At 38.2% G+C, this 15,154-nt stretch overlaps 1 protein-coding gene across 1 annotated transcript in view; it reads right to left on the bottom strand.

Moving 5' to 3' along the window:
- AP2B1 (adaptor related protein complex 2 subunit beta 1) overlaps positions 1–15,154 on the bottom strand; it is a 130,699-nt gene that overhangs the window by 52,354 nt on the left and 63,191 nt on the right. The window contains exons 13-14 of the mRNA XM_007105563.4: positions 14,362–14,621; positions 8,301–8,493 (exon numbers count right to left, since the gene is read on the bottom strand). Coding sequence (XP_007105625.1) covers positions 8,301–8,493; positions 14,362–14,621 — 453 coding nt within the window. The remainder of the gene's footprint in view (positions 1–8,300; positions 8,494–14,361; positions 14,622–15,154) is intronic.

The raw sequence follows: 15,154 nt of genomic DNA, 5'->3' as shown, positions 1-15,154 counted from the left end.
GAGGTGCCAATTGCAGAAAAAGAACACTTCAAATGCTGAAAATTGAGGAGAATTTTCCTAAAGGTCCATAGCTGATACCCAAGTCTAAATAATTTCTGCTAGTGGTAAAGCTTACCCAGCCCCCAATCTAAATCACATTAAATGGCACTAAGAATAACATTAAAATTTGGCTACCGCCACAGAGTGGGTGCTTTATCATGCCTGAAGTAGTGCTGAAATAGGCTCAGTTCATGTTGAACTACAAAATAATGTGTCGCTGCACTGTTCATTCAGTAATTGGATGGAAAAGAGTGATTTCATGGTGACTTATTTTATGAGCTAAAGGGATTTCAGCACGGTTGCACGAGCTCTGCTGCAGAACCAGGTTGAGTCAAAAGTTTGAGAGCTGAGTCTGCATACCAAAAGGAAATACCTTCATCCAATGGCAACATGCTACAAAAGCAGAAGTACAGAGAAAGAACTCAAGACTGAGGTTCTGCATATGTATACGTATAACTGATTCACTCTGTTGTAAACCAGAAACTAACACACCACTGTAAAGCAATTATACTTCAATAAAGATGTTAAAAAAAAAAAAAAAAAAAAGACAGGTTCTGTAAGGGACCAAGTCTGCCTGACTCCAAGAAAAGGAAAAGTCTTGACATGGCCACCAAGCAGACCGAAAACAAAACAAGAACAACAACAAAAAAAACCCACGTGGGATTTCCCTAGTGGTGCAGTGGTTAAGAATCCGCCTGCCAACGCAGGGGACACGGGTTCAATCCCTGGTCCGGGAAGATCCCACATGCCACGGAGCAACTAAGTGCATGTGCCACAACTACTGAGCCTGCGTTCTACAGCCCATGAGCTACAAATACTAAGCCCAAGTGCCACAACTACTGAGCCTGCGTTCTACAGCCCATGAGCTACAACTACTAAGCCCAAGTGCCACAACTACTGAAGCCCGCATGCCTAGAGCCCGTGCTCCACAACAAGAGAAGCCACCGCAGTGAGAAGCCCACATACCACAATGAAGAGTAGCCCCCACTCGCCACAACTAGAGAAAGGCCCTGCGCAGCAACAAAGACCCAATGCAGCCAAAAATAAATAAACAAGTAAAAATAAAATTAAATGCAAAAACCCAAAACCCCCACAAATGTTCACAATCACTACTCTGGGTTAGCCCCTTTGAGGTCCATCTGACCAGTCTAAAATATACCTGTCTGCTTCTGAAACTGGAGCTGAGTATCTGAAAACATTCTCTTAATTAGAGGTGTAGATCTTAAGCTCACACATTTCTTTGCTCCTGTCTAGAATTATCACCTCCTTTATTTGACACTTTCCAGAACTGATTTAATTGAAGGGAGTCTAAGGAATGCTTCAGGTCATATAGCTTACCGATAGCTCTTGCTAGTCAGGAGTCAAAACAGAATGATGTAAAAATAGTACACAATGATTCCCATCACAAACAAAACTTATACCAAAATCCTACTGGTGTCAAAAACATCAGTCTGTGTTTTTCCTATTAGTTTTTAGATTTTAGAAGGCACACACTATCTCCTAGGTAAAAGTATGGTTTTCCAGCTGTTGGGCTACAAATTTTAATTTAATCTTCAAAAAGCTATTTAGGGGCTTCCCTGGTGGCGCAGTGGTTGCACGTCCGCCTGCCGATGCAGGGGAACCGGGTTCGCGCCCCGGTCTGGGAGGATCCCACATGCCGCGGAGCGGCTGGGCCCGTGAGCCATGGCCGCTGAGCCTGCGCGTCCGTAGCCTGTGCTCCGCAACGGGAGAGGCCGCAACGGAGGGAGGCCCGCGTACCACCAAAAAAAAAAAAAAAATTTATTTAGAAAAGCACCATAAAATATAACTAATCAAATTGGTGAAAAGAATCTGTAACCAAGCAAAAGCTATTAGACAAACTCATGGTGAGAATAGACTTGATGTGGAATAGCATAAATGAGTTGAGATCATACAAAATCATCAGAAGACTCCTTAACTTGAAGGAAAAAAAGTCTTACACATCAAGGGAAAAATAGGGAGATATAATAGATTACTTCCTGAGATGGGACAGGGAATAGAATGTGACACAAGTCCTTAGAATGGCCACTACTGGTCTCTTAGGTCAGATATAACTCAATGTTCAATGCAGTAAAAATCCACAGGAGAAGCTCTGCATCCTGTCTCATTTTCCTTTGCAGTAATTACTACCTATGTACTTGTTTGTCATTCGTCTCCCCTCACTAGAATGTATGTTCGTAAGGACTCGCCACAACTATATTCCCAGTACATAGAATAGAGCCTGACAAGGAATAAGCACTCAAATATTTACTGAGTGAATGAATTTCCATATAAGCACCACTATGGCAGTATTATTTCTTGGGGAGACAGTTTGGAAATGAATCATTTTATTGGTGAAAATTATCACAAAACGGACAAAGGCTGACAAGATTGTTTCCCCAGCTGACCTAGAGCACCATATCTGCATCAACACTGCCAACACATATGAATACAACCAATTAGGGGAAAAAATGGCCCCACCCACCCCAAGGCCAAAGCTCTTTCTAGAAAGGAAATGTATTGTCTGAGTGGTTTTGATTGCCAGTTTTCAGCACAAGAATGTCCTGTGCATCATTTATTTGCCTTGAAAGTACTTGCTTTATATCACAATTCACCACCAAATAGATGGGAACACAGGATTTTGTGGCTCTACTTGAAAGCAATCTTATTCCTTTTGCTGCGAGATAGATGTATAAACTTATCCAATTCTTCTCCTCATTAATGAATAAACTTCTAAAGTCTTTCTCAAACTTTCAAGTGCCTCCTAATGATAAGCTAGCCCAAACTCACACACAGGGCATCTGGGAGGTACAGCATGGAGAGGCCTAGGGCAAACAAGCCTTGTGTTTTATCTTAAACATTCATGCAATTTTACATTCTAAGCCTTAATACAGTGTGTTTACATTCCTTACCATCAAGTAAGACTGACACTGCAAGATGATGAACCAGGTTTATCCTGCAGCTTCAAATGCACCCTGTACTCTGCTGTGTACTCCAGAGACTGTGTACCCTACTCTGAGAAGGACCAAAGTTAAGTGAGACTGAACTCTATTCTGGAAAATGACAACAAAAAAACTGGAGGAATCACAGGACAGTGGAAAAGTGGATATAAACTTTAAAGTTTTGAAGAAGTCTGGGTTCAAAATCCTGACTCTGAGTCTTACTTGCTATGCAACCTTCAGTTTTTTGTAAAATGGGACCCAATACTAATTACCTTGCAGACTTATTTTGAGGATTAGGAATTATAAAAGTTCTAGCACAGAGACTGGCACAGAAATAGGCACTCAGTATTTGGTAATTACTCCCAACACTGCCTGAGGCCAGCCTTCAATAAATCTATGCATTGATAAAAAGACAGTGGTTACAAAAGCCACTGAAGAATTTATCAGGCAAAATTAGGCTACAATTTACAAAACTGTCTTCACAAGACTACCAACTCTAAAACTTAAGCTCTTAAATCACAGCAAATCTTTTCCAGAGGAAGAGATATGAAGATGCAAAACTAGTATGTACAATGGATTTCCCATGGGCTAAAAAAACCTCAAAAGCATTACTACAATAGTTCATGAGTTGAAATATCTGAAAGGTAAAAACCTGTAAGAAACAGGGTAGGAGGTTCTGAAAAACATACACTGGAGTCAGGAAAAGGCAGTTTCTCCTCTCTTCTGCTCCATCCTAGCTGGGCACACTGAAGCACATATCTCTGGCAGGAAACCCTTCGTCAGGACAGAGAAAGGGCACTCTGGATAATGCTTCCTTTCTATTCTTGATGCACAATAGCATCATTTTTCTAAATAGAATAATGCACAGCACCTTGGATAAATAGAAGGCCGTAATTTAGCCAAGGCCTGATGGTCTGCTGACAGTCTGAAAGTAATGGCAACAAATAATTGAGATTCAATCATTACTCTAGCGATCCTCAGCGACGTCAGACTCATTAGCAGATGGTGTATCTTTATAACATGTATGCAAGATTTACATACTTGGGTGCCAGGTCACCTCTCACACTACACCAAACCAGAAGGATCTGCACCACCGTCAGAAATGTCACACTACCCAAGATGAGCAGTTTCTTAGTTTTGGTAGCAGGGGCATAAAAAGACACCTATACTGCTTCTAAAACAAAGAAACACAAACCCCAATAACATTTAAATAGTATACTATCTTGCTCTATACATAGATCAAAGTTTCATTATCTGAATTCATTCCACATCAAGGTGACAGTTAAGTTTACACTAACAGAAGGAGGAAACTATCTACGTTTAGGCAAAAGAGAATATGCTAAAGGGCAAGCAAAAACTAAGGAGGAAAGTGAAGAGTATTTAGGAAATCCATTTTGATTTGAGTTTTGTGATGAAGAAGCATCATTTTAAAAAACCTGAAGCTCTGCCTACTTCAATGATTTTCAAAGGTACCTGTCTCCAAAAACAAACAAAAACCCAAACAACAACGAAAAACACCATCTAAGAGTCACCTGGGAATGGTGTGCACGTGTGTGTGTGTTTTTTACATCACAGCAATATACCTACCTCACTCTCTTTGGTTTAAGAATCACAGCTCTTATATATGAGTCACGATTATTGATGGAAGAAGGCTGGAGCCTTTAGGTAGCTTGTGACAAATAATAATAATGAATAAATAAATTGGTAAGTATTTCCTGAATGACAGTTCTAGAAAAGTCACAATTCACTAAATCTCAAAATTTCACAAGTGCAATGATGAAAGAGGGCAAACAAGATCTAATGGGAGGGTCACCAGGATGTGAAAATGGAGGAGTAATATTATCCTCTAGTGAATATCAAGTTTTAAAACAGAGGAACAGAAAACGGGTAGATAATCCAAAATACAAGACAATTTTCAGTCTCCAATTATGGAACATGAGCAAGGGTGAGAAGAACCCTGGGAATGAGCAACTAAATCTAAATCGGTCAAATTCAACTCTTGGCCAATTTCTGGGAGGCTGTATCACCTAACAGCAAATCCCAACAGGAAAATGTCCTGGGGTCAGGGGGTGAGGGTGTGGAGGGGTAGGAGGCAGAACAAAGGTAAAGTCAGAGAGGTCTGTTTTGTAGGAGGTGCCAGAGGCTCACCAAAATATAATTCTTCTGTGGAAATCACTGCCTTGGCTTAAAGATCAATTTTTTAACATCTCTACCTAACTTCATCTGGAGCTTCATTTGGCTCAATATTCTCAATCTTGGCTGCAAGATTAAAATAACTTCGATTTTTTAAAAAAAATACCAATGTCTAAGGTCCTGTCTCCCAGAAATTCTGTTTAATTGCTCTAGGGTTGGGTCCAAACGCTGACAATATATATTTTTAAATACCAATTATGCAGCTAGAGTTGAGAACCACAAAGCTTGAAATAAAAGGTTAGTAGCTGCCACGCTTCATTAGCAGCACACCACTGACCTCTATGGGTAAGGTTCTGTTAGAAACCAATGATAAAAGCAGCAAAAACGCTGCTGATACGTAACCTGAGTGCTGCTTGCCAATCACATAACTCTAATCCAGGCCATATTTTAAATGGGGACCTGGGTCAAATTCTACCACACCCAGCAACACTCTTCTTCCTAGAGAGTGGAAGACAGACCTTTAACAAAATAATTTCAAGAGTTTCTTGCCCTCTCTCAATCTGAGGCAGAGTAGGAGCCCTCTTTCCAGGAGTGTGTTTACTACTGAAGTCAAGAGAAAAAGGCATCTGGGTTTACCAACAGCTATTCAAACACTAAAGTGAAGTGGTTCACAGTGATCACAGATACTCTATGTCTTTACTATGCAAAATGTGGTCCACAGACCTGGGTGTTTGTTAGAAATGCAGACTCTTTTAGGTCTCACCCCAGAGCAACAAGAATCTGTCTTGTACAAGATCTCCAGTTGATTTATGTACACATTAGCTTGAGCAGCACTGCTGTAAGGCAACAATTCATTCAAGAAACAGCACTATCTGTATAGACTAAGTAAAAACTTTGAGAACTATTTTCCTCTTTAAATTCGATAATTTACGTAAGAACAATAAAAGCATTTTAAAAATGGCATAGACTACTGCTGCCACAGAAACTCCTCTTCCACACAGCCAGATTTAGGCCTCTTCCTTGTGATGTTCTCTTAAAAGGAATCTTGGTTCTTTGAGTGATATATATTTAACTACATACAGATCCAAAGCAAAAAGAAGGGCTTTTACTCCTCATTTTGATTTCTGGGACATATTTATATCACAGAATAAGCTGAAGAAACCTGCATGTAAACACTTTCTGGGGCTATAACACCAATTATACCATTTTAAATCCCAAAGTCAGAATAAGCTAAAATTTAGAGTTACACAGGAACATTACTGGGCTTACCTAGCAAAGGCTGTATAATATTTAGAAATCCAATTATAAAAACAATTTATTCTCCACCCCAAAGAGAATATCCTTTGCAAAAAAAGAAAATGAAAAAAGGCCCATGTGTGATTTGGGTTACTACAATCTGAGAAAGTTCTAATTGTTTTTCTATCTGATGTAAACTTGCCAGAATTCTGAAACATGACTGGATTAGCTGTGTAAAATATAAGGAGAAAACGCACTAGTTTTAAGGGCCAGCAAGAGCTGATACAAAGCCAAATGGAAATAACATGTTTCTTTCCCTTCCATGCTAAAGTGGGTTAAGAAACAAGAGGACAGAATCCTGGGCCAGGCAACATCAAAATATAGAGCCTCTTTCTCCCCTCCATCCTTCAAATTTAATTTCTTTGTCTTCTTAGGTTCAGTGAGTCCACTATGTCGTAAACCACTAGGGAAATAAGCAGGGTTGTTAAGGCATAACCGTGAGGAGGATGTAACATTTAACTTGTAGCTCGTGTGTCAACAGAATAGGATGAGCTATTTCAATGTTTATAAGGGATTTCTGAGAGTCTCCATGAATATTTCAATATTCATTTGTCAGTCTCCTGAGTCTATAAAGGAGGTTATACAGCAACGCAGGATATCACACGAGGAAGCTATTCAGTCAACTCTATTCATTAGAGATATGAAAATGAAAAGCAAATGCTTTTATTCCCAACGAAGACAAAAGCAGTGCTCATTTGTGTCACCATTAGCTAGAGTCCAGAGCTTGGCCAGTGTACAGACTCTGGAAGCAGTGACTTCCATTAGTAAAATGCATCACCCACAACGATATGACGGTAACCCTATCTCCTTAGGCTCTCTGTCAGCCAAAAGTAAATGTACCTGTACCAGCTGGCATAAATCCCAGACATAATACTGCTCATAAAGTAGAAGAGAAAATGCCAGTGTATGAAGCAGAAAGTAAGGTCGTTTTGTTTATGCAATCTCTGAGAACATATATTTTTTTTTATCTATGGCACTGCCTTCCAATTTCTGATGCTGGGAAATAAATCAGTTTGTTGGGTATATTTATAGTCATCAGGTTGATGAACAACTTATTTTCAAGTGTTCAGCTAAAAAAGCCCCTCTAATTCCACCACAGTTAAGTATCTAATTTGCAGGGAGCCGTGTGATGAGACCTGTTATTTTTCTGGCCTTCTCTACACAGATGGAAGCTCATCCTTAATATTTCTCATTTACCTTTTACAGCAACAGTAACTAATTGGCTTCCACTGGTGGCACATATTCACAGATACTCTGGACATTGGAGCCTTTTAGTATTAGAATCCTGGAAGCTAATTAAATTGGAAGTATGACAGGGTGGAGTTGGGGGGTGTGGATGGAAAAGGGGAAAAAAGAACCAATCAAGAAGTACTTCTCAACTATAAGAAAGATACATTTAAAAAAAAAAACACAAATGGCTCAAATGAACCTTTTGGAATTAGACAAGGCAGAAGCCAATAAAATACAAAAAAGGCAAAAGTTTGAAAGCCTCAAAATAGGATGATCACTATGAGGTCATCTGAATGATGTTCAGGTCAAAAGGGGAATTACAGGGGCTATCCAGAGTTAAGCAGCAGGAGCAATAATAAGCTCTGGAAAGGTGACTAGGTTGGTTAAACATCAAAAGTTCCATTCAGCAGCAGGACAACAAAATAATCCTGTAAACTTGTAGACATATCCCATACCAATGACGAACAGTATCAATTAAATCTCTAGAAAAAATAATCCTGTCCTTTATTAAAGGACATTGCTCTGCTTGTCAAGGAAAGGTCTAGTTCTAAAAAGCGGAATAATTTAAAGTTCTTCAGCCTATCAAGAATTAAAAATAACCCCAGAAATTTAAAAATAAAAAGAATTTAAAATAACCAAAAGAAAGAAGAAAAAGACGCTTACCAGACTATCTAGTCCTCCTCCCAAGAGATCCACTGCTCCCATCTGCATGGAGGATACCTGTGGCACATTGACTGGGGGACCAAGGTCAAGGTTTAAAAGATCCCCCAGAAGGTCACCTTGAGAGGGGATAACCTGAGGCTGTTCCAGGTTGGTGGCAGTGGTGGTGCCAACAGGGCTGTCACCCGCATCAGTGCTGCAAGTCACACACAGAAAGAGGGGAAAAGAGAAAAGTCAGTTTCACCTGGGACATAGTAACAAGGCAATGGGTGAAGGTCAGATATACAAAAATGGGAGGGGGAAAATACTCTTATACTATATAACTTCATCAGTCAATCAATTTTAATCGAGCACCTACTCTATAAGGGAGCACTGTAATGAGAACTCTGGGGAAATATATCTTTTTTTTTTTAAAAAAAAGGAAATATATTTCCTATCCTCAAATAACTTATACTCAAACAAACAAACAAAAAACCAGCATTCACAAAACACGTGAAAAGCACACTCACTGTGTAAAAGCAGAAATGAGTATTGTGTGTCTGCACACTGACAGGATACAGATGAGAAGCAAAACAGAACCAGGTGGGGCTGATCCCAAAAGCTTCTGAGAATGGTTTTATGGCTAGGTTTTCAAAAACAGCATAGTTACGAGGAACTACCAGGGAGAGACCTTCAGAAAAAGAAAGGATAGCTTGTGCAAAGGCACAGAAATGAACAATTTGACTTCAGGGGTGGTGAAAAAATTACACTGGCAGGAGCAGACACTGTAATTGGTAAGATTTGGGGGAAGTGAAGATGAGGGAAATACAACTCTGCAAACAGGTCTGGAGAGTTAATTTTTATATGATAGGCAACGCAGAATCACTTTTATTTGTTGAACAAAGAACTAAAATTAACATTTAGAGGAACATTACCCAAGCAGCTGTGTGTATAATGGACTGAAGTTGGGAGAATGGACATGAAGATGAGCTAAGAGTGACCTAAACCGCTACTGCCACCACACCGTAAAAGTAAAAATGAAGTGGTGAGTTCCAAGAGATGTTAAATGGACTAGGCAGGGGGAAATGATCTTAACAGATGGTGCTAGGTCAACTGAATAGCTGCATGGGACAAAAATGAGCCTTGACTCCTATACCTCACAACATAAACAAAAATTAGAGATAAATCAGACATAAATGTGAAGGGGAAAACCAAGAGGATTTCTATGACCTTGGAGAAGACAAAAGTTTCTACAAAAAGCTCTAACCATAAAAGAAAAAAAGTGATGAACTGTACTTCATTAAAATTAAGAACATTTCTTCTTCAAATTACACCATTAAGAGAGAGTGAGAAAAGGTATTCTCTACAGACTAGGAGAAGTTTGCAAAATATCCATCTGACAAAAGACCTGTATCCAAATTATATATAATTCCTACAAATCATTCGATCATTACATAAAGAATTCCTACAAAGATGATAACTCATTAAAAAATAAGGAAAAGATCAGGCATAACACAAAAGAGGATATACTAGCAGTCTACAAACATGAAAAGGTACTTGCATCTTTACTCATCAGGAAAATGCAACTGAAAACTATGAGACACTACTAAAAATCAACCAGAATGGCTAAAATTAAAATGATTGACAATACCAAGTGCTGCTAAGGATGTGGATCACCTAGAACTCTTATACATTTCTGGAAGGAGTGTGAACTGGTACAATCACTTGGGAAAATTGGCAGTATCTCCTATTGCTAAATATACATCTATTCTATAACCCAGCAATTCCACTAAGTGTATACAAAAGAGAAATGAGTATATAGGTTTACCAAAACAAATATACAGGAATATTCATAGCAGCTTTCTCCATAAGAGCCCCAAACTGGAAACAACCCAAAGATACATCAACAGCAGATATAAATAAATTGTAGCATATACAGGCAATGGGATACTATGCACTAATAAATAGGAACACACAACTGTTAACATGGCATTAGAGTAGTCTCAGATATTATACTGTGCAAAAAAGCTAGACACAGAAGAGCAAATGCTGTATGGTTCCATTTACATGATGTTCAAGAAGAGGCAAAACTAATCTACAGTGATAGAAATCAAAACAGTGGTTATCTCTGGAGGGTGGATATAACAGCAAAATGGCATGAGGACTCTTCTAGGGTGCTCGAAATAACCTATATCTGATCAGAGTGGCGGTTATGTGAGTGTATGCACACGTAAAAATCTATTGAGCTATACACTAAAGATTAGTGCACTAACACTAAGATTATTATAAATGACATATTAATTTAAAAAGTGAAAAAAAAAAACAAAGAAAATTTCAGGCTCAGATGGCTTCACTGTGAATTACTCCAAACATTTAAGCAAAAAGTAAAACCAATCTTATATAAACTTTAAAGTAGAATAGAGAATGACAATTGAAAAAATCTGAAAGTAGTTCAGTTTTATTGAATGTTAAGTAATTACCCCTAATTGTGGCTTGATAATATATTGCGATTTTTTTTAAAGTCCTTATCTCTGAGAGATACCAAGTAAAGTACTTATTGGTGAAGTGATACAAGGTCTGGAATTTAATTTAAAATACTCCAGATCCCTCAAAAAAAAAATTTGTGGGGGTGGTAAATGAAACAAGATCGGCAAAATATTGATGACTGCTGAAACTGAGTGATGAGTGCATGTGTTTGTTATACCATTCTATCTTGTATGTTTCCTAAGATTTATATAATTTTTTAAAAACTAAAAAACCACTATAAAAATTCCATTAATAAACAAATGCTTTCTTAAAAAACGAAAACCCGAGGTAGGTTCTGACAACACCTGAACAAAGAAGAATGAAGAATTAAACTCAGAAAAAACAAAAACGAAGAAGCGAAAGACTAGTGATGTTCCTTATAAGAGGAATCTGGAGGGATGATGGGGAAAATAATATGCTGCTTTCAATTCTGTTAAGTTTCAAGTGAGAAAAACAAGTAGGGAAGCCCAACAGACAGCTAAGGAAAAGGGACTGGCAGTCAGAGTTACAGAAGTAAACTTGGGAAGAAATTCACACACGCGCCTCAGGTGAAATGAGCAGAGTAACGCCGCGGGGGTGCTGTGGTAAGAGCAAGGCATCTAGAATAAGACGACTAGGACCAAGGGCTGGCTCCACTAATTACCACTTGCATGCATCACCTTGGGCAAGTGACAACCTCTCTGAGACAAAGCTTCTTCACCAATAAAATTAACAAAACAAAATTAACAGAATATATCAGTGGTAACTGTGCTTAGAAGATAAACCACCTAAGGGAATACATAGAGAAGGTTCAGAATGAGCCTTGTGATACAACCAGAGAAGAGAAGGAATACAAAACCGCAAAGATTAAAGAGAGAAAAACAACCTTAAAAAAAGAGGACTTAGGAGGAAAAAGTGTCAAGGAAGCCAAAAGGAGACGTATCTAGATTGGGGAGAGGGTGGGTACAAATAAAGCCAAAATTTAATAAGGAAGTCAAAAGGGGAAACAATTTCATATACACCTAGCAAGAAATATATGAAATCTCCAAAAAGGGTATCCCTCGGCCCATGAAATTCTATCATCTCTCAACATGTACCGTTTGGGAAATGTGACAAAACACATGGATTTATCAGCACCTTTAAATAGAAGGCAGAATAGGCACATATTTTCCTCCACTCTAATAGACAGATAAGAGTATTATGAGAAGACAAAAGTGAATTAGATGAAAAGAAGTGAATGATCTTATAGTTTCTACAAATTAAGAACATGATAAATCATTATTATGTATTTTTCTTAACGGAAGACACAAGAAAACTAACATGAAAATCTTTCCCCATTGTGAAGGCATGGGAAATAACTGCATAAAACTGTCATCAAAGCAGTATTTTTATTTTATTTTATTTTTTTTATTTTTATTTTTTTTTTTTTTCTGCGGTACGCGGGCCTCTCACTGTTGTGGCCTCTCCCGTTGCGGAGCACAGGCTCCGGATGCGCAGGCTCAGCGGCCATGGCTCACGGGCCCAGCCGCCACCAGGGAAGCCCCAAAAGCAGTATTTTTAAAAGGTGAGATATTTCCAAGTTAGACAACTATTTACCATCTCACGCCCACAGAGCAGCTGACAAGCATAGTAAGCCATACTCAACTAAAAAGCACTTTTCCCTTTCCCAAGTGATTTTAAAAGACCTTATGAAGTAAGCATTTTTAAGCCTCTAAGGTTTTATGGTGCAAATGTATTTCATGTCAGAGGCATATCACTTATTACCCTTAGGACGCAGAAGAAAGCTAGGTGATGTCAATACTCTTACAGACATGCCATTTGCAGCAACATACCCATATTTATTTCAAAGGGGATGTTTCTGCACTTGTGTTTCTTTTTTAAATACACAAAACAAGCACAAATGGACAAAAAGGTCATCCAAAAAGGAACCACATAAGGAATTGTGAAGGTAACAAATTGAAGGCTATTCATCTGATAAAGACCTTACGTAAGAGACTGTGCTCCTTTTTACATAGTTCAAATATTGGTTCTCTCTTTGTGTTCTAGGAAGAGTTGTTTTTGTTTGTTGATTTGTTTCACTTTTCCCATCCTATCTGAGGGTCAAAGTTATCAGGAGAAAGGTAATTTAAATGGCAAACAACAGAAAGTCCATATCTATTTATCAAAACTTGAAGCACAGACTGGGAGATGTACTTAGAAGTTAAATGGTCATATCTAGCGAATGTTAAATATGCTTGCCTATGAGGTCAAACACCCTGTAACGAGGCCTGATCCTCATGAAACCACAAGTTTCCTTTGGGTGAAAATCACAGCACTGCCCTAAAACCAAAGATTCAACTCAAGGGCTAATGAAAGATTAATAATCATTTTCTTGGGTACTGCCCTTTTCTTTTTGTTTATCTGTGCCCATAGTCTGTTAAAACAGAGCTACAGTATTGTAAACGTTGACTACACTAATTTGTAAAGCAATAAATCCTACACTCTGGCTATTCATGAACCACTTAAACAGCAATATATATTAGACAATACGAGACACTCATAAATGGTGGAAGTGCAGATACTCTGACCACTCAGAGATCAAATTCTACTTAGATTTGAGGTTTATTATAATTAATGAAGGAAGGAGATTCTGAAAAGATTCCAAGATACCCATTGTAAGACTTTATTAGAGTACTGCTCCTCCCAAATTAAAATTTGAAGGTTATCTATAAAGCAAGAGTTCCATGTTATCTGACAGTCTGTTCATAATAGCATTTCCTTACTGATATGGAGCAATTTATTTTGGTAAAAAAGGTACAGGCAACTGAACAACTATATCTACAGAATCTAGGCTGCTCTTATAAAACAATCCTGCAAACATTATTTCATTAACAGCTAGCTTTACAGCATAAGAGAAGCAGTATCTGCTAACTTCATCCATAAGCTTGAACCAAAGTTACAGTAAAGGATAAAAATAGCTAAATGGATACATGGGCGGACCTCATTTTATTGCACTTTGCAGATATTGCAGTCTTTACAAATTCAAAGTTTGTGGCAACCCTGCATTGTCAGATGATGATAGGCGTTTTTTAGCAATACAGTATTTTTAAATTAAGGTATGTAGACTTTTTTTTTTAGACATAATACGATTGCACATTTAATAGACTACAGTATAGACAACTTTTATATGCACTGAAAAAATAACAACAAAAAAATTCATGCCACTTCATCGCAGTGGTCTGGAACTGAAGTGCACTATCTCTGAGGTATGCCTGTACAGGCTTTTTACCAAGTTTTCAACTCTGGGAAAATTTCTAGCCTCATCTTTCTGGAGACTTAAGCAACTTTCAAACTTTATCCATTTAGAAAATCTTCACAATTTTCTAAAGGCACAACCTTACCTACCCTGAGATTAGAACACAGAGGGGCCTTTTAACCCATTGTTTGTGTGTGGTCACTAGTATTCAGATGAAGCCTCCAGGGCAGCAGAGTAGGTTTGCCAAATGCATAGCAAATTTTTCTAGGCTATAAAAGCTTGAGGAAAACCAACTTCGTCTAAACAGAGAATCACTTCTCACTCAAACCTAGTTTACTTGCTTACCTCCCATGATGTATTGGCAAGTGTTTACGATGGATTCCATGACTTCCTTCCACAAAAGCATTGGGCGGCTTATGGTACACTGAGGCCAAAGAACCAATGTGGCAGATGAGCTCATCCAACAGAGTTGGCTCAATAAGATCTGTCTCCTCAGAGATCAGTGGCTTCTCAGACAAGACTACTTCCTTGGCTGTGACAGGATCAGTTGAGAGAAGGCGCCAATAAATATAGCCCCGGTCTCGAAGGTCAGGATTATCAGAATCCTAATGAAAAGGCAATGGCAAGAAGGTTTAAATGTAACCTTTCTCCATACAGAAAGCCAAACTGCTGGATTTATTATCAAGGCAGTGCTGAGGTGATTTACGCAGAGTTGGCCATTAAGAAGATATTTAGACTCAATATATTGTTAATATAGTCATAATTGTGTAATCTCTAATGTTTCAGAGAATTTAAATATAAATTGAAGTGGGTTAGTTCTAAGACTCAAATTCAAAATGAAGTTGGGAAAAGGAAAATAAAGTTTAAGCCAGTAAAAATCAACTGCTTACGATGGCCTCAGGACATAAAAATAATGTTTTTAACTGCTTTAATATTAGCAGGATTATTCATGAAACACATCTTACATATATTTCACCCATACCTTCTTTCTTCATTCAAATATTTATCAAGTATCTCCTATGGAGACACTGGCTAGGCCCTGGAAATAAAGAGACAACAACACAGTGCCTGACTTCAATGAGCTCAAAGAATATTAATTATTACAATATACTATGAGAGGTACTATTACCTAAATAAT

The sequence above is a fragment of the Physeter macrocephalus genome, chromosome 14, assembly GCF_002837175.3.
Source record: "Physeter macrocephalus isolate SW-GA chromosome 14, ASM283717v5, whole genome shotgun sequence".
In the NCBI taxonomy this organism is placed as follows: Eukaryota; Metazoa; Chordata; class Mammalia; order Artiodactyla; family Physeteridae; genus Physeter; species Physeter macrocephalus.
Note: the sequence above shows the minus strand (reverse complement) of the source record. Positions and strands in the feature narration are given on the sequence as shown.